At 36.3% G+C, this 20,575-nt stretch overlaps 3 protein-coding genes across 4 annotated transcripts; all 3 read right to left on the bottom strand.

Annotated features, from left to right (window-relative positions):
- Nucleotides 1-6,858: 6,858 nt before the first annotated feature.
- Nucleotides 6,859-12,399, bottom strand: rbm46 (RNA binding motif protein 46). Of its 2 annotated transcripts, none has more exons than XM_079854108.1 (6): nt 12,328-12,399; nt 11,406-11,557; nt 10,482-10,819; nt 10,158-10,287; nt 8,610-9,410; nt 6,859-7,607 (listed from the first exon to the last, which is right to left on the bottom strand). In XM_079854108.1, exons 2-6 carry the CDS (start codon nt 11,548-11,550, stop codon nt 7,414-7,416), a joined length of 1,608 nt encoding a protein of 535 aa, XP_079710234.1. In that variant the 5' UTR covers nt 11,551-11,557; nt 12,328-12,399; the 3' UTR covers nt 6,859-7,413. The 2 variants fall into 2 exon arrangements, with proteins under 2 accessions (XP_079710234.1, XP_079710233.1); XM_079854107.1 differs by having other exon boundaries at nt 12,196-12,386.
- Nucleotides 12,400-12,730: 331 nt separating this feature from the next.
- lratb.2 (lecithin retinol acyltransferase b, tandem duplicate 2) lies at nt 12,731-14,958 on the bottom strand. Its single transcript, XM_079854124.1, has 2 exons — nt 14,433-14,958; nt 12,731-13,159 (listed from the first exon to the last, which is right to left on the bottom strand). Exons 1-2 carry the CDS (start codon nt 14,937-14,939, stop codon nt 13,004-13,006), a joined length of 663 nt encoding a protein of 220 aa, XP_079710250.1. The 5' UTR covers nt 14,940-14,958; the 3' UTR covers nt 12,731-13,003.
- A 2,204-nt stretch (nt 14,959-17,162) lies between these two features.
- On the bottom strand, nt 17,163-19,374 carry LOC307173669 (lecithin retinol acyltransferase-like). Its single transcript, XM_079896963.1, has 2 exons — nt 18,774-19,374; nt 17,163-17,379 (listed from the first exon to the last, which is right to left on the bottom strand). The coding sequence occupies exons 1-2, from the start codon at nt 19,302-19,304 to the stop codon at nt 17,227-17,229; spliced, it is 684 nt and encodes a 227-aa protein (XP_079753089.1). The 5' UTR covers nt 19,305-19,374; the 3' UTR covers nt 17,163-17,226.
- Between the last annotated feature and the right edge of the window lie 1,201 nt (nt 19,375-20,575).

Consider the following 20,575-nt stretch of genomic DNA (forward strand, 5'->3'; position numbering starts at 1 on the left):
ACACAAAGAGAAATCTGTGCATCTGTTTAATGCAGAGATGGCACTGAGATTTCTGGGCCTGAGCTCATCTCAGATGGTCCCAAAGACAGTGGAAATGTGATCTGTGGACAGATGAGTCCATGTTTCAGTTTGTTTTTGGGAAAACCGGACTTTGAGCTCTCAGTCTCAAAGATGAAAGGAACCATCCAGATTTTCATCAGCGACAGTTGTAAAAGCAAACATCTGTCATGGTATGGGGGTGCATCAGTGGAAACAGCACGGGTGACTTGCATATGTGTGAAAGTACCATTGACATGTAGGCATATATTGGGATTGTACAGAGACTTGTACTGCCATCAAGATTACATCTTTCCTAAGCAAGACAATGCCAGGCCTCATTCTGCACATGCTTCAATAGAGTGGTTTCTAGACAATCTACATGGAGAGGATGTAGGGAGGATGTGCTTGACTGCCTGCCAGCAGTTCAGATCTGTCTCCTATTGAAAATGTATGGCCCATCATGAAAAGGAGAATCACACAACAATGACCACAGACTGTTGACAGCTGTCTTGTATCAGACAAGATTGGGCAAAAAAAATGCAACAATTAGTATCCTCAATTCCCAAACATTTAAAAAGTGTAATTGAAAGGAGAGGTGATGCAAAACAGTGGTAAATATGCTTCTGTCCCACCTTTTTTAGAGTGTGCTGCAGCCATCAAAAACAAAATGTGTTCATATTTACAAAATACAATTCATTTGGCCAGTGAAAACATTGGAATTGTACTTATGTAAGTAAAATAAAGGTTTAAGATAATTAACAAATTCACAGATTTTTGTCCCAACTTCTCTGGATTGGGGTTGTATATACAAACCTCATCAATTCCGGTATTTTTTTGAATCATATTATTATTATATGTATTTTTCTAGTTATTTACCCATAGTGGCTAATGAATTGGAAGTTTATTAAAGATAGCTTACTTCCACATTGCAAAATAAGGTGGATATTAGTCCCTAGATATGGCTCAATGTAAGTCTATAGGATTTTTATGACAGTTTTGCTGTCCATCAGGTAAAACCCGCAAAGCCTGAATGCGTAGAAAATAGCACACCTCTCCTCAAGCTGTCTTTCTCAGTCTTTGTACAGTCAGGTATACATTTTCTATACAGGGGCCACATATAGAAATTAATCCATTGAAAGAGGCTTGGACAAATAATATCCCTGTAGTTCCAGGAACTGAACAGCAGACTCCATTCCTAACCGATTCAGCTGAAGTTGTTTAAAATACACATTTTATAAAGCTTCGTGACTAAAACATCACATCTAGTTATATTCAGCTGTTCCGATCAAATGCAAAAGTCAAGGTGTTGAATCATAGTGCTATACAAGACAGTTTTATAGAAAGTAAGAGCGAAAGATTGATAGAGAAATGTAAAAAAGTATGAAAGGATGTGCCGTGTAAGCAATATTCATATCGCACAGGTATAACCCACACTCATCTTGCCTGGTTAATGTCCAATAAAGTAATATGTCAAACCATAAAGTAGCAGTGCATTAAATTATATTTCTAATGAAAGTCTGGCACAAATGCACATAAATCGAAAACGACGCTCTGAGACTAGAGAGCACAGAAAATCTAATATATAGAATCGGGTGTCTCCTGTGTCAATATTCTAGCTCACAATGGCCAAAGGTCAAACTATAGCATTGCAATGAGGCTAGACAGCTAGATTACAGTGCTCTTGTCCAGATGATTAAGGTCTACTAGTAGATACGTGACTATAGCTCTCGCTGTTCATCAGATTGGCTTGTGGATGAACGTAGAGGTTGAGAAAGTTCGTCATTATCTGTCACAGGAGGTGGCCTATTTGACAGCTGGCTACATAGTGACCTTTAGAGAACAGTATTTTAGCGTCAAGCTGCAGGTGCAAAGTGCAGGTCAGAGCTATAAACATAAATTCAAGATTTGTACATTCCTGGCATGCTTATAAAATTCTTGGAAAGGCGAATGGTTATCTAGGTTTCTTGCATGGCTTTTATAATTGGTCAGACTCCTGCAATGGGCAATTGAACTTGCCATGTTATTTTAATTTATTTTTTTTAAAGACCAATTATCTTTGCTTGTCTTAGATTTTCATTACTTGCCATGGAAAGCTTTGTCTATAAAAAAAAAAACTATCCATTCAAATAGTGAGAAAACTGTAGAAATTGCCCTGCAATCTGACAGTATTCATCATGAACTGAAATGAACAAAAATATTTCTCTGGAAATTGGAAGACTAAATGTTATAGCAGCCATCTCTCAAAATAGCTTGAAATGTCATGCAGTGAAATACTACATTCCATCTATCTATCATTATTATATATGCGCTTTATATTAGCTTATCGTAACTGAAGGAATATATGGAACATTTATCCTTTAAAAAATTATTTGTCAAAAGGACTATTTATGTATATTAACTAGTCAGGGCAAATAGAGGCATGTGGCATCTAAAAACAAACATGTTCTCTTGCAAATAAATGCATCTTAATATAAAACCATTTATTTGAAAAAGAAAAGGTCAATTCATTTATCAACTATCCATTTATACTGAAGCTGGTCTGTGGGCATTTATTCAAAATGCTGTCAGTAACTATAGCATTAATGAAGCGACATTGTTATAATATTGTGATCAAAATTGATCATGAAATAGTGAACTAATAGAGAATGCGTGGTCTGTTTTGCTCACATACATTAGTAATCAGCACGCACATATCCTGATGGTCTAAAGCAATTTTAACCATCTATTGTACGTCTTCAAATGAACTTTTTAACTCATCTTTATTATCACCATATTTTAGAATGATAATCTCACTGTTCTGGATGCTGATTCCAAAAATGCATTGTCTAAATGTATGAACAAAATTATTTGTGTACATTTAAGAGTTTTTTTTTATCTGTTTTTCTGCATGCTGTCAGCCATGATCCAAGCTCAGATATATTACAGGTCAGAAAAAATCATGCTGGGATCGTTTTATCCTGTGGGGCCCACTATCTTTTGATACCCTTATAAGTAATAAGAGAGAAAGGAGAATTTATTTCATTTTTCCTCAAGTCTTGCTTCTGACATATGGGCTCTGCCACCTGAAACCATTCTCACAGCACCATGAGACTGCTTCTTGACCTCATCTGTCTAACTTATCCATTTTTCATGCACGAGAGTGCATGTGTGTGTGTGTGTATCTGTGTGTGCTTGTTTTATTGGACTGTCTCTATAACACACAACCAAGCACTGAGAGGCCCTCGACTTTATTAATAAGATTTACTCCAAATTTAAAACGCTTGGCAATTGGCTCTTAAAATGATCCATTGCTTTGGGCACTCTCATTCCACAAATAGCCTCCCAACCAGAAACAGAATCTAAAAAATATAAGGACTAAGATACTGCTGAAATATAAAGTGAATGCATATTCCTCTTCTTCTTGCACTTACTTGACTGTATCATAGTACAGTTAAAGACCCCCTGTGGTGAAAATCAAGCTTTTAATGTTGTTTATGTCTATGTGGTGTTTTTAATATGGTTTAAGACAAACCATGTGTAAATTCATAAGTCAACACCATTGCTGAGTATTTTCTCCTTAAAACTGCAGTGAACCAAAGACAGTCTCAAAAACTCAGTTTCTGACGTCACAAACTACCTTGTAACCAATTACGTCAACGTGCCGGCGGGCTTTAGCATTTCATCATTACTATACTGCGAAGCAGGGGAGTCTCAAGAAAAGCCAGATCAGGTATGATCGGGTACATTTAGCAATGTAGCGGGTGCATTATGTATATGATGTATTTTACAATGTTATGATGAACTATATGCCTTTCTCCACTGATGCTCTAAGTTGTTCAAAGCGTTTCTAAGGATGCTGATTTTTAGAAGGCAGAATGAGACAGCGAACATGGTTTGTGTAACATTAGCAACATTATTAGCTGTTTGATAACAGTCAAGCAAAAGGCTAATCATATTAATTACTGTTATATGTCCGACATTGTAAAGAGCAATTGCTTACCGTTGTGCAGCGTTTACTACCGTAACTTGAGTAAAGTTGACCGAGTGCATCTCTGAGCTGGCGTGAGTGAAGGCAGGACTAATTTATATATTCATGGATCCGCGTATACTAAACGAAGCAAGTGGGCAGAGTTACATTCAAGCTTTTTCAAGGCACAAAGAAAATTTTTTTTTTTACAGTAAAAACTTTAAAATATGTCATTTTGGTGATCAAAGGTGTTTTAAGGGTTAAAATGATTGACTACAGGTGAACTTTAAGGTACTGGACAGGTCATTTTGTAGGAGGCAACAGTCTTTTGTAGAATACTATTACCAACATGTGACCTCTGCCACTCACTTTATGAAGAAAAAACAAGAAACGAAGAGCTACATAAAGATGCATTCACTAAAAAATTGGCAACAACTACCCACCTTAACATTCATTCTCAATCATGTTCAGAGTGCACAATGCAATTGAGGTCAAAATTATATATGATCATGGAATAAAAAAAAATAAAAAAATATATGTGACATACTTGAAGAGGGGGCGTGTAATGAATAGATATCCATATAAGTGAACTGCATAAAACCTATTCTGGGAAAATAAAGGAAAATATTCACAGAACTCAAGCAATCACCTCGACAGACATAAATTCTGTGGAATTGGGACAATTTTGCAGCCACAAAGTGTTGCACTGCCCCCTAGTGATAGGCATTGAAGATGGTACCTTTATAGTCTCGTTCAATGTGCACAAAAAAATGTGTCCTAAGGCACAGTAATTTTTATTTAATTTTAACAGGAAAGTCTGATTCTATGGGACAAATGGCACATTGGTTCATCCTGCAGTTTGTTTTCCTAAATAGGTATTCGACGGACATCACATTGACTAACATTTAATAAGTGGACACAAGTATAATGCATCTATGAGAAGAGTCAATACAAAAGAAATGTTGAATATTTGTTCAAATAGCAAATACCGAGATACACCAAAATGGTCCGTTAATCCTAAACATCACCTTTTAAGTGCAGGCAAAGCTTTCCTTCCAGGAAACTGGTTGACCTCATCTTTTGAGAGGGGATAACATAGTTTGTCTCTCTAGCAACACAGCTTTTGGCTGTGGTTTCCAAGGTTACTGCAGGATTTCTGAAGATGTCATGTTAAAAAGCCCCCTTCACTGCTCCCTTCAGTATTTTCAAAGCTGAAGTACTCCCTTTGAATCCAATGAAGTATATGTGACGTCAATGGCCACCACAATAACGCCAAACAGGTGAAGTGTCTCACAGTACGAAATGCTAATAGACCTCATGACATCATGAAAGTATTTATCAGTACCCAGAGTGGACAGGTTAATTTCCAACAGCTTCGAAAAAGTAATTACCAGACCTGGGGTAAGACTGTCATTTTTAGTGCCTATACTGTTCGCCTATTCAAACTACAAATTATGTGAAGTTTCACTATACTTACCAAAGTATACTTTTACAGTACACCTGATGACAAGAATGAAGAAGTAATGATGAACCGAGGTGCTACTTTTGTTCAGCAAACCCTGTTCTGCCTTTCCTAAAAAGGACATAAAAATGCTTTAATAAACCAAAGTTAGAAATGTCCCAATTGAATTGGGAAGAGTTGCAGCCACATGCCTGATTTGGATCAAAAGACGTCCCCTGAGCTTCTTCAAACATCTGCTTATCTGGTGTACTTCATGGATGCCAGTCCCATGGTCCTTTATAGACATCAATAAAAAAAGAGGCTAAAGAATTGAAGAGTAAAGGTAAGGCAATATGTACAACACATTTCTAGCAAGTAAATTCCATTTATAATTAAATATTTCAAATACACACTTGACCCAATGTAGAATTTATGCAATGGCGGTTCAGGTTCAGTCTGCGCTGCCAAATCACACCATTTCCCTTTCTCTCTCTGTACTTTCCTGTATAGCATATGGATATAACAAAGTCAATAAAACACAAAAAGCACACTAATGGCTATATTTTGTAAATAAACAATTAATTTTGTGTCCTAAAAAGATCTTACAAACCTTATACAGCTCTTATAATTAGAGTATTCTGTCACTCCCTTTCGTTCTCCATACATCTCTCACTGTTATGAACATAGACTGCCACCAAAGCATCAAAAATCTCATTAGAAATCACTGGAGTGGCCCTACTAAGCCTCAGCACATTCTGTGAGCAACAACACTGGCAGAAAGGCCTAGCATTGCACAACAGACAGCATCTCCATTGCCAATTTAATACTTCTTAGCATAGCAGAGACTATCCAATTACTGAAAAGAGGACAGCAATGAGTCAAGCCAGGAGCTTGACACACAAGTATACTAAATTGTCACCACGTGCACAATGTTTTAATTATATAATTTGCACACTTTGATAGTATTTTTTTTATCTTAGTCATTGGATATTTTAACTTTTTATGCAAAATAAAATTAATTTTACCTGTATCCTAGTGTTTGTATGCATAAAACTTAATTGTCCTTTGAGTTTAATAAAGATGTATTATTCTATACTTTTTGAATATTTACTTGGTTTAATTACCTTAATCAAATAATATCTGACTCAGAAATATTTACAATAAACATGCTTCAAATGACTTAAAAGTGCTTAAAATTATTACACATTAGGAAATCTTTAAAAAGGTTTACAATTATAAAAGACTAATAAAAGCTGTTTTATATTACATGGAGCGGGTTGCATTATGAAGCCAGAACTGATGAGATTATGATGAAAAGTTTTGCTTTTGCATGACACTGCATTCATGTCGCTAGGTATCCATATACCTAGCAACCTACCTAGCATATAAATTGAGGACGAGCGCAGGAAACAAAACAAAAAACAAATACAAAAACAATATAAAAGAGCATCTTTAATGTACAAACTGCATGCTTGACTAGGTGGTTATGTTTGAGCATTGTTGGTCATTTTATCAAAACATTCTTTTTAAATCCATAATAAATGAACAATCAAAATTAAATTATGAAATTTAATGCCAGGGGGAATGTAACACAAAGTTGAACGTGCAGCATTACCTACTCACTATTGCAGTATTAAGAAGATGCGTCTGTTTTTTGCTAATTTTAACAGTTTATATCTTTAGTTTCTATTCAAACACTGTTTCTAATGCAAGTAAATAACTTACTTCTTAAGAATAAAAAAGGGAAATAAACACCCTAACAGAATATATAAAATACTCAGCTAAACAAACAAAAACAGTAAAAGTTACAGTATGTAAATGAAAAGAAAAATAATAATAATAATAATAATCCTGCCGCAGCTAGTCATTCTATGAAAACAGCACTAAACCGAAAAATATGTGAAACAATAAAAATGACATTTAAGAATATGAACATTTAAGAAACACACTGCAAGTAAAGTAACTTTTCAGATACTGGATGGCTTGACTACAGGAACGATGACTGGTTGGGGATGTAAAGTCTTTGGGCAGAGGAGCAGGAGATGGGTAGAGGAGGCGAGATGGAGGCCATGGGGTACGCTTGGTAAGGCAGAGACCTGCATCCAAAGGACAGGAAACCAGAGGCAGAAGGTGCGGGAGAAGAAACATTCACAGGGGAGCCAGGGGAACTGATAGAGCAATCTGTTATAGGGAAACACACACACAACCTTTAACATGTACGTACATACTGAAAGTAGTTTGCACAATATATTGGTAGCATATTGCTTGTTAGACAATAATTACATTTAAATTTATCTGTAACAATCAATTTAGGATATATATCAGTTGATATTTGATATATACACATTAAAAAGTTGGGGGTTGGTAGGATTTTTAAAATGTTTTTGAAGAAAGTATTAAAAATACCGTAAAACAGTCAATTGTGAAATATTATTACAATTAAAAAAAAACTGTTTTCTACTTTAATATGTTTTAAAATGTGACATGATCCTTCAGAAATCATTCTAATATGCTGATTTGGTGCTCAAGAAACATTTCTTATTATTATCAATGCTGAAAACAGTTGTGCTGCTTAATATTTTTGTGGAAACTGTGACATTTTTTCAGGACTCTTTGAAGATAGAAAGCAATTTTGAAATATAATTTTTTTGTACCATTGTAAATTTATTTTATGCCACTTTTGATCAATTCAATTGTCTTTGCTTAATAAAAGTATGAATTTCTTAAAGTATTCTTTTTTTAGTTTCAGCCATAACATGAAAGTAATTATTGTCTTATACCAGGGGTCAGCAACCTATGGCACATGTGCCAAAATTGACACGCAGAGGGATAATCACTGACACATGACATGACAATAGCTAAAGAGGTGTAGGCCTATGTATTTAATTTAAATAAAGTCCCTAAAACTTGCATATGGATGTACATTTTTAAGGTAATCATTCCCCATAGTTACAGCCTGTTTTATTAAGTTAAAAATACTTTTAATGTGAGAGATTTTAACCTATGCTGGCACGCAGATTCTGTGATTATCTTTCCGCGTGCCATAAGGTTGCCGACCCCTGTCTTATACTTTATGTATCGGCCAGAATTTTAATATCAGTGCACTCCTAATTTCAATTTGTATGTAACCTGGTATTCCTTTAAATAAGGTACTGAAAAGAAAATTTTCGGAGAGAAACTAACCCAGGTTCCAGAGTGCATTCTGAGCAGCAAGCTCCTTGGCATCCTCTAATATGGTGCAGACTTTATCAGGCATGAAGCTGCTCCTGGTGCTGCTGATGACTACTTTGTAGATGAGCAGTATTTTCCCCTCCTGTCCGGCTAGGGAGTAGAGGTGATACTCAGGCAGAGACCAGTCATTCTTGTGGCAGTAGTAATCCAGCAATGATACAGCTGAGCACAGCTGGCTGGGCTTCAGGGTGTTCAGGCTGACTGGGACCAAAGTGGATCCTGGTAGGAATGGATACGCACAGCGATCCAAGTCCACTGCATACGGGCTGCCCAAGTGAGGCGGCAGGCTGAGGGGGCGTGCAGATAACCCATCACCCATTGCTCCGGTTCCAAAGTTCACATCATCTCTGCTTTGGAACAAGAAGCTGGAATCACTGTAGTTTCCACCAGCTGCCATTCCATTGTGGCTACCCCGTGGTCCGGATCTTTTGTTCCCATCTTTGCTGACAGGCTTGGCAAGAGTCACCTCGATGGGCGAACCATCAATAACTTTCCCATTCATGGACTCAAGAGCAGTTAGGGCATCCTCACGGTTATAGAAGTGGATGAAGGCATAATCCGTCAGCTTCTTAACACGTTCCACAGAGCCAGGCTTCAGGCGTGAGAACTCAGAGCGAAGCGTCTCCTCCGTGGTGCTCAGCATGAGGTTACGAACATAGAGGACTCGCACTCGTTGCATGGTTTCCTCATCTAATTCCTTTTCAGGTTCTGCCCAGTCAACCTGGATGGTGTGACCCCACAACTGAAATGTTCCTGAAACATAGAGTGGACATTGACACACAGCTAGTTGCGTATTTGTGAATAGTTCTAACAAGTGTAATGTTGAAGTGTCATGCTCAAACCCTTGTGAAATATGCACCCGCTAAAATTGAAACACTGCCCACCCAAATTGGTTACACTTTCAAAATAGTGTGATAGTTGCATATTTTACATTTTTATTTGCAGCCTGCTTGATTACTTGATTACTGCTTTTAGTAATCAAGCAGTCCTGCCTGCTTGATTACTACAAATTATTGTCCTTTAAATAAAAAAATAAAAAAACAGAATACACTGTCTACAGTGGGCACATAGTGTCCAGACGCATCGAAAAATAATTTGCTCCCATTATAATAAATTAAGTTTCTATTTTTGGCATGCTTCTCCAGCCACTTTATTCCTATCTGTCTGAGATAAAATTATTTATTTATTAAGATCACTTGTTTTACTTCCATAACCAACTAGAATATATTCAATAAGAAAAAATAGTGAGGAATTGACTGAATTGTGAAAAGTTGTCATTACATACCAGCATGTACCCAGGTGGCTGGAGAAAAAGAGGCATGGTTGGCCAGAAAGTAAAGTCATTTCAAAAGGCATAGTGAGTTTTTCTATTATGATTAAAGATTGCAAAGCAGTGAAAACTAATATATCTAATATATGAGCAATAGAACTAATGATGCTTGCCATATCAAGTACCACCAAAAATAAATCTTTTTGTATATTTCCACTGTGCTTTTGCACCTGGTATGAGTTTCCTGCGTGCCATGGCAGCTGCCTTGTGGGATTCATACTCGACAAAGGCAAAGCCACGATTCTTCATCCTGTCCATTGCACTGGGATACACAATCACATCCACCACCCCTTCAGTCACCTGGATTTAGAATTGCAATAAAAAATAGATTAGACATTGGATCCCAACCGACTGTTTTATTATGCTTTCTGTAATGTTATAAAATGTAAATTTCTTTTAAGATTTTTGTTCACAAGATGGTGCTTGTGAACATGTCATACATTTTTAACAGTTCTGTGTAGTTTCTAATGTTTGCAGTCGTGTGATATACTGACCTTCATCATTTCTTCTTGGATCTCCTCCTTTTTCTTGTCTTTCGGGATGGAGCCGATAAAAAGGCGGCAGTTGTCCAGACTTACACATACTCCTATGAACTTTCCGGGGCGGATTTCGAAGTTGTCCAGGAGCTGGATTGCACGTTGGGCTCCCTCGCGCGTTGTGTACATGACGAAGGCGTAGCCACGGTTCTCCCCACTGAACTCCATCATCAGACGGAACTCGTAGATGCAACCGGCCCGCTCAAAAACAGGTACCAGCTCGTCTTCGTACATGTCTCTGGGGATTTTACCCACAAACACCTCACATCCTCGTGGAGGAGGGGGGCCCTCCCAACCTGAGACATAACTTTAGTTCATTATTATGAACACCACTATCTGATCATTCTTCATTTTATTACAGTAATGTTTTACAACAATATTATTGCACATTTCATGGTAAATTATGATACAGGCTAATAAAAAAATGAAAGATGATTAATACATCAGGAGTGGAGCAATTTAAACTTTCTTGACTACTTACAAATCATATTCTTATAAATCAATCTAATTGTAAACTGTTGAAGACAACATGAAATTATATTTGCAGTAATTTTACCTTCTTAATACGATGCGATGAATGATATTAAGCAAGAAAAAGCATTGGCTGGAGCTTGATTCTATCAATACTGAAATTATTGGATTGTAACGAAACAGAATAAAGCTCATTGTAAGTTTGTTGTCATCTGTGGAGAGGATGGACATTTTGTCCCAGGATCCAGAGATTTTAGAAAGGCTGATTTATCTACATCAGGTGCTTAAAATAATACCTAAATAGCTATTTGGCTACTGGTCAACAATATTTCTCCATTCTGGCCCATACATAAATTAGGCTATTCATGGGGCCTAACTTAGATGATATCTTGCATGCAGTTTTCATATTACCTGGAGGTGGACCACCAAACTTTCTCTGTCCATTTTCCTGAACCATGCTATAGCCTGTCCTGTCCATCAGGGATAAAAGAGCAGCTTCTTTCGAGCTGTCCATCATACTGTTCTCAGATGACTGAATGATGTTGCCTTCATCCATGATCACGCTACCAAAGAAAACCGTTGTGTCAGGTAAGTTAACGTTATCACACTTGAGCCTCTCTATTTATGAAAGTTCAAATGACGTAAGTATATATATGTAGATAAGTAGGCCTACTAAGTAGAAAAACGTTAAGGTGTTACACACAAATATCTATATTTATTGATAAAATGACAATTGACGAGTGTGAGATTTAAGGCTCGCATAGGAACGCAGCTTTTCTCAGCTAACGTAGCAAACATAATTAGCATCATAACTATCGACCTGTCAATTAACAAAATATACGTTCTTATGCGAATTTAACGTCCATTTTTTATGAAAACACCAACAAAACTGCATAAACCAATAAAACAATTCACTACTATATAAAACCTTCGAGAGTCTTAACAAAAAAAAGTATGTCAGGATTTTGAGGTAAAAAGTTCATATTCAGAACAGAACAGCCAGACCATTTAAACGAGCGGGAAGCAAAAGGGTCAACCAAACTAGTTTTCTTAGTCGAATATATTTTATATACCAAGCTGTGAGTGAATAATAGTATTATGTGCGAGTAATGTGTGACACACTTCTGTTATCAGCTCTCGTGAAAAAATGACACTGGAATTGTTCAAACTGATACTGATGCAATTAAACCGCTTCTCTTACCTTTTGGCCACACAATAAATGAATTAAGAAACGTAAATTACGGGGTTAACTTTGTGTGACACTTGAAGATCGACGACGATTCGATGTTGTTGACGAAATGTTATTGTTAACGTTACGACAAACACTATTTACCTGACGGTCGGTCGTGTTTTCAACTAATGAGCTGCCCGGGCGTTTTTGCAGCAGGGCTGTATTTGATCTGCAACTTACATTTACGTAATTAACGTAAAAGAGGGGAAAAAATAAAATAAAAATAAGTGCATGGAAATAAAAATTCTGAGGAAAATCTGGGAGAATTATGCTAAAAATATTTATTTATTTACCGTATTTATTTATTTATTTATTTATTTCAGGTTGGGATACTTTTTCTAGTAAGTCATCTCAATGGCAAAAAGTGTCCCACTATTTAGACTGAGTACCATGGTTTTCCTAAATATATGACATTCTTTAAGTAGCTACCTTCAAGTAGGCTATATATATATATATATATATATATATAGGCTATACATGAATCGTACATGAATAGACAACATTTACAGACAAAAACATAAATGTCCTTTAATTAATAGGCCTACTGATATGGCAATAGGCCTATTGTAAGTCACAACATACTGTATGAAAATAAATTATCTGATAGGCTATTAACATGACAATACTGGAAAGATCACATAGGTTTAATCGAAAGGTCTTCTTTGTCCTGATAAGTCTTTAAAAAATGTGCTTTAGAGTAATGAAGCACTATGTTGAACTAAATAATGAACAAATCCAAAAAAATATCCTGTTGTCTCCAGACAGTTGTTTGACAGCTTCAGGATGCCATCCAAATAGTGCCTGGGATGAAAACCGTGGGTAAAATTACAAAGATGGACACAGATCCCAGATAAAACATAATGAACAAGCACAACAGAAAACTTAGAAGAGAACTTGTCTTGCTGCACACAATCTTGCGCACAGCTTTGCAGAACTGTTGGGGAGAAAACAAGAATTCCAAAGTTTAGAATTTTGCATTTGCATTCAATTAAAAAGATTTTTTTTTTCTTTTTTAAATGAGAAAGGTCAGTTGAGGATCTTAAGTCTCTCTAAACACTGACAGTAATGACTTTCTTTGGTGTTGCATTGGTGGAATTTTCCAAAATGGTGTTATAAATGCATTTTTTTTTTAAATGTCACCACAGATTTCCATGCTCATTTTCATTTAATGGAAAACAGATCATTTAGAGAGCCTAACAAAACAAAAAACAGAATAGTTGTCCTTTGATGAGCCTATATTTTAGATTCTTGTGGCAAAATCATATCCACCACAGTTGGAGAGTGGTTAGTTTTGCCATGCTATTGGAATATCATCATCTTATAGACTGAAAAAAGAAAGAGAGATGATGTGTGTGTATGCAAAGAGTTTCAAAGAGATTACTGCCTGTTGCCTGGAATCTGCAGATTAACATTCTTGCTCAACACCAACTGGAGCAACTGAATCATAAATATAAATAAATAGAACAAATCACCTCTAATGTTAACGGTCTAATAGTCTAAACTCATGTTCATGTCTGCCTGTTCTCTTCCACTTCATAGTTTTTATGCACCGATTGTATGCAACTCATACATGTTGTTTTTTGTTTGACCTGTTGGTGAACCGAATCTTTTGTGATTTAAGCAGCTTTAATACATTTCACTTACCGACATCTGAATGAATATATATACTGCTATAACTGATATATTTGCTATTTTACTACAACCCTACACAATCCCCACCAACAATGTCTTGCATAAAAGTGATTTATATTTCTCAATCACATTACATTTCTTAACCTAATTTTTGTGCGTAATCCCATTTGAAATGGAATTAGACATGGTTCATAAGCTAAAGATATTTATATCCTAATTTCAAGACTTTTTAACAATATTTTTGCAAAAGTGTCCTATTGATTGAAAGTAACAACATAGCGAGAGATGAAATGCTTAAAGAGTTTTAAGACTTCTTTTTACTTCCTTTAGTCCTTGTAGATTAATTCATGTTGGCATGGTCTTATGGTCACAAATATACTCTACCAAAGCAACCCAAGAAAGTCTATTTTGAATATTGAAGTTGTTAATAATACTGAAGATTTACAGATTTCAGAGCTTCAGATGAATTATTTCAAGAGTACATGAAAATAACCTCTTTATTTCTTTTGATAGATTTCTTTTGAACATGCTTATCACAGACTTCTGATTTTGCTCTCTCTTCTGAAACATCTCACCTGGTAGGTCTGAAAGCTCATGTTGGTGCCGTATCTGCAGTACATGACATAATGCTCGCAGTTGTACCACAGCAGACTGTAAGCCACGGAGCCCAAGAGCTTCTCAGCTCTTCTAGCCACCTCTTCCCCGGGTAACGGTGGCCGACTGCACACCTTGTCCATATGGTTGACCAGAATCTCTGATCCATATGCAAAGTCCTCCACTGAGTCCACGCGGACACTTGCTTTTTTTGCTATCACACCCAAAATCAGCCGGTTGTTAGTCACCATTTTCTCAAGGACCTTCCGTTCAGTGGTCAAGACTGGCAAGATATCAGGAATGAGGTGAGCCACACGGTTGTCCCCCAGATAAATTCCAAAGTGTGTAAAGAGAGTTCGAGGGACCTCTAGCAGATCTCCTCTTTTATAAATGGAGATGTCATGTTGGACCACTTGCTGCTTCTTTTTTTCTTCAAAGATTGTGGCCACTGCAATATTAAACAGGCTGAGGAACTGTAGGGGAAACATCCTCACTGGAGAAGTCGTGAGCTTCTGGATGGTCTGGCACCTGAGGGCTTTATCCCAGTCGAGGCAGACTGGGGAGGGGGCGTGAGGATTACAAACCCAGGGCTTTTTTTTTTCTTCAGAAAAAAGCTCCAGAATAAGTACATCACATGCCCATTGAAACAAACAAAGCATATTACCCAATGACCCTGTAGACCTTCTCACAGTTTTTGGATAAAATTGCCTAATGTTTTCTATATCTGGAACAAAGAAAGGTATTGCTGATTGTATAATGAACAAATGTTGCAGCAATGCCGATGTAAGTCCTTAAAACCAATTACTGACTTGTTAAAAAATTTCAAGATTCTCCTTGGTTAAACACTTTACACTAAGGTCTCATTTTGCAATGAACAATGAGCAATATATTCCTAATACTAGCATGCAAGTTCAAAATGTTCATGTTTGTTCACAGTGCATTATCTAATGTTAACAAATGCAACTTTTGATCTTAAAAAATGTACTAATAAATGTTAAGATCAACATTAAATAAGATTAATGTAAGCCATATATACAGAATGTTAGTTCATGTTAAAGTTACCATACATTTAAAAAAAAAAATTAAATAAAAAAGTAAGTTGCATTTGTTAACATTATAATGCACTGTGAATTAACATGAACATTTCGAACTTGCATGATGTATGAATACTGTATATTGCTCATTGTTAGTTTATGCGTTAAAATTAGACCTTATTGTAAAGCGTAACCATTTTAGTTAACTACATTAACAAACTAAACCTTATTTTAATGTGTTACCAATCAACTCGTATGCCGCCTCACCAAAAAAACATAAATTACTGATGGTATTTGTCAACACTTTGAGTTAAATTGTAAAAATTAAAGTGTAAACTGTACTTTTTTAAAGACTGAAACAATTGGTGTTCATTTTCTTTGGCAAACATCTGAAAATAAACACAAATGCAAATATAGATGTAAATTATTTTTTATTATTACACATTATTTTAAGGTAAAGTAGTTACACGCTACTACATGTACTTACTATAGTAATAAAATATGCATAACATGTAACTAATCCTAAACCAAAGCCTAACCGTAACATGTATTTTTACATTTAATTAATATACTTATTTGTGTAAGTACAATACAACTACTTCACCTTAATAAAGTGTAACTAATTAATGTTATTAAAAAGTCTCATATATGTTCATTCTTTACTGTACATGCTTACTGTAAAATAAAGGTTCCAAAAGGGGGTTCCACAGAAAAAACATTTTGGGCTCCCCATGTTGTGTTTCTCAACCCTGGGGTCACTAAAGATTTACGAGGGGTCACGAAGTTTGAGGGTTACAAGTATGTAACGTTTACCGACACACGATACAATTCATTACAGTTTAATATTTTAGTCATCATTAAAACCACATTTGATAACCAGGATTTGGACAAACTCTCTGTAAATAATTTCCAGTATTAAGCAAAGTTAGCAACAGTCTCTCATGCAGGCGCAGCCTCCAGCGTAGGTTTTATTCTAAAAATCTAAATTTGGATAATAAGCTATTATAAGCTCACGGAGCAGATTAATTAGCCTACCTATAATCGTTAAAGGGATAGTTCATCCAAAAATAAAAATTCTGTCATCATTTACTCTCCCTGAAGTTGTTCCAAACCTGCATGAATTTCTCTCTTCTGCTGAACACAAAAGAAAATATTTTGAAGAATGTTTGTAACTAAACAGTTGTGGGGCAGGGGCATTCTTCAAAATATCTTCTTATGATGACAGAATTTTTATTTTTGGGTGAACTATCCCTTTAAGGATTTTGAACATTAGGGGTCTCCTGCACCTTTCAGTGAACCGTTTAAAATCGTTCTTTTTTTCTTAGTGTGAAGAACAATATAATAATAACATTCTAAAGATCTTTTTTCCACTAAAGAACGTTTTGTGCAATGGAAAGGTTCCATGGCGGATGTTAAAGACTCTTGAAAAGAAAGTGATACTTGTGCTATTATCACGGAAGAGCATATAAGGCCAATATACAATTTGATTTGATATTTATTAACTTGTTAACATTGTACATCATGTTTTCATAAAATGTCATACAAATTTACAATATAAAATGTTAATATATGAAGGTAAAAAGAATGAAAAAGATTAAGTTATCAATAGCTAAAAATACAACTGAATGTCAACAGCCGCAGTGACATTATGATAGGCTACAGGAGCAAAAAAAAAAAAAAAAAAAAACTTTTTGATACATTAAATAGGCTAGTTCGTGTGGGTTTAGACTTGAAGTGTCTCTTATCCAGCCATCCACAAGATGAAAGGAATGATAAAGGTTAGAAGTGCGGTGGACGGCGCAATTCCAAGAAAAAACATGGAAAGCATTCCGATGACAGTGGTTAGAAGAACACTCCTCTGGTCCCGGATTACTGATTTTAAACTTTCACAGAACTGTTGAATGAAAGAAAGATGGGATAGATGAGATTCAGAGCACTATAACAAACAAAAAAAGCAAAGTGTGATTCGCATCTGAGACGGTGCTGCTATGTTTTTCTGGGCGGGTAGTTACATCTCCCCAAACCCATTTGCCACTGAATGAAGCTGTTGTTTCTTTTTGCGCTAAAATGACCCAGATTTTCCGAAAAGCTCCCGGTCAGCCAAATGACGTGAAAATACGTTCTCACTGGAGATGGATGTTAGAAATTAAAGAGGTCGGTGGAGCATCCAACCCTGCGCCAATCTGGCATTTAGAATCTTAAAAGATTTCATATAATTATAGCCTATTCGAACGAAAATTAGCTTAATGTCTACACCTCTTCCTAAATGTAATTTATAATTAGTCACTTTGATATTTTTGGGGGGGCTTACAGTTAACAGTATATGCAAGTAGGCTATAATAGGTGATTGTAGGCTACTTTTTTTTTTATTATTAATTGTAGCCTAATTAGCCTATATTACAAAAACAGGAGGCCTTAAGGTATTTAGTTTTTTTTTTTTTTTTTACAAATATTATAGGTCTATTAAATATTAATAAAAACGTTCGTTCGCCAAAATCTAAAGTCAGGAAGCCATTTAGTTATCATGTGACAAGAAACCCGCAGAGAAGACCCGGCCTAGACCCTCATTACTGCCAGTGCCAAAGTTTTATATATATAGGCTATATATATATATAAAAAAAATTATGAAAAGTCATGTTTTAATTAGTTCACATTAAACATAATAAGAAAAATTATTTTAAAAAATGTGAAAAAACATATTTGTAAAAAAAAATCCCATGAAAAATTCAAATAGAATGAAAAACAGCCCTATTTTTGTTTAAAATAAATATGTTAATGTTTGTCCACTCTCAGTAGCCTACAAGACGGTAAATTGCAAAGTCTGTCACTAGAAAGGAACCCTTTAAAACGGTTCTAATATGTACCAATGCAGGCTAATATAGGCCACATAAACTTTTTTTTGAGGTATGAAAAAAGGTGTAACTTTTGAAAGGGTACCGCCCCAGTGACAGCTTTTGTACCCTTTATTCTGAGTGTAGGGTTCAAAAATGAGAGAACACATTAATCCCTTTAGCCTTGAATTAAGTTTGTGCAGAAATAAGATTTTATAGAATAGGCTAGTATGTAACTTTTTCCTAATCGACCCTGTACAAAGTTTTGCATTTCATTTTATGTTTATATTGATTTTGCTAACCCTATTTTAAACATACCCTGCTAATGCATTAATGTGCGTGTCATGCAAAGAAGAAAGTCAAGAAATTGGCAACATTTCATTATTAACTTTTTAATCTAGTGATATCGATTCGTCGATTAAAAAAAGAAAACGCGCTGGAATACAACCTCGTTTACCTTGTCTGTCTGCAGGCTGACCGCTGTCCCGTAGCGGCAGTAAGTGACAAAATGTTCGCAGTTATTCCAAAGAAGACTATATGGAATATGACCGATAAGTTTTTCAGCTCTTCTGGCGACCTCCTCAGCGGCCAGCGGCTGTTTTCTCAGGGTAGTATCCATTGTGTTGAGCAAAACAGGGGATCCGAAGGCAAAATCCTCCACCGTGTCGACCCGTATTGATGCATACTTGTAGATCACGCCGAGAAGCAACCTCTTGTTTGTCACTACTTTCTGGATTTGAGATGTGTTGCTCGTCAGAACCAGCAGTATGTCAGGCATAAGGTGGGCAACTTTGTTGTCACCGAGATAAATGCCAAAGTGAGTGAACAAAGTGCGAGGAACCTCCAAAAGATCTCCGCGCTGGAAATAATAAGTGCTCTCCTCGCGATGCTGTGTGCATCTTTCTTGTTTAGATGAAGTGGTTCTGAAAAAGTTCAAATGTGCAAGCAGGAAGGTTTTCTCCAACAGTAGAGCAAGAGAATCTAACATTTTGCAGTGCTGCTCAGGCTTCACTTTCCCCGTTTCGTTTTATTCTAAGGAGCAGCGGTCCTGCATGACGTCAGTGCGTTAGCTGGAAAGACTATTGGTCACTATTGATGAGCTGTAAAAATGTAAACGAAAGAAAATGTAAATAAAACCTGATGATTGATTAACCGTAAGATACTTTATCATATAGCTACGGTAAAATATAGGCATGCATGTAAAACAATGCATTTTAGTTTATAAGTAAAACTCACCAGAATGCATTAAACAACTGTTTAAGTTTTACAGTAAAGTTCTGGTTAACGCATTCTGTTTTTTGTTTTACTGTAGACGATGTGTAGAAAGAATACACGCAAACCGATGCATGTATAGCCTACATACTTATGTATATAGTCATTTTTCAAATTCAGGTTCTAAAAATCAAGTTAATTTATTCTTATGGCTATTGCTCGAAAATGAACAAATAAACTAGTTCAACTGAATGTCTCTGAGCTCCAGCAGCGTCTGGGTTTTCTCTGATGTAGGTACGGCCAGGGTAGATGAATGTGGAAAAAGTGAGAGCAGAAAGTTTGCCCAATGGTGGTTTGAAGTTGAGAGCCGGTTCATGCCATGTGGCAATAATTAAAGTCCTCAATACATTCACCCAGACCGCACCAAACAAGAGCTCCTTTTAACCAATAGACCAGTTTGCGGGCCGTGCAGACAGAGCACATGTCAGCACTTTATTAAAAGTCCCCAGAAATGTAGCCATCACATTTCCAAAACAGAAAAGGATTGAATTCACCATGAGTTCAGCAGCACTTCTAATGAATACCAATAGCACCTAATGGTCTTAACTAAGTGTGTGTCAATGGAATGAAAACAACCAATTGTCTTGTAAATAGTCCAGCTCCATTCAATACTTAATGCAAAGTTTATAAAACCCACATTGAGCTTAAGAGGACATTAAGTGGTAAAGGTTGTAGCAAAATGATGCAAAACAGTCTTAACCTCAGAGATAAAGGAAAGGATTAAAGCTGCACCCTCCCCCTGAGGTTTAGTTTAGTGGGAGAGCGATGATGGACAGGAGGAGAAATCAGTGTCAGAATGGTAACAAAGGTGTCCCAGTGAGGGCAAAAGCTGAATGTTGAAGGATTAGTGATTACTTGGTGCTCTCTCGGGGCTGTTGCTTGTTTGAACAGCAGTGGAGCGCTGAAAGATAGCGGGTGATAAATGACAAGCCATTTATCTTCCTTCCCTGTTTTGTCCCCCAGCATCCCAAAGTCTGAATGTGACAG

The sequence above is a fragment of the Squalius cephalus genome (assembly GCF_949319135.1).
Source record: "Squalius cephalus genome assembly, chromosome: 2".
Lineage (NCBI taxonomy): Eukaryota > Metazoa > Chordata > Actinopteri > Cypriniformes > Leuciscidae > Squalius > Squalius cephalus.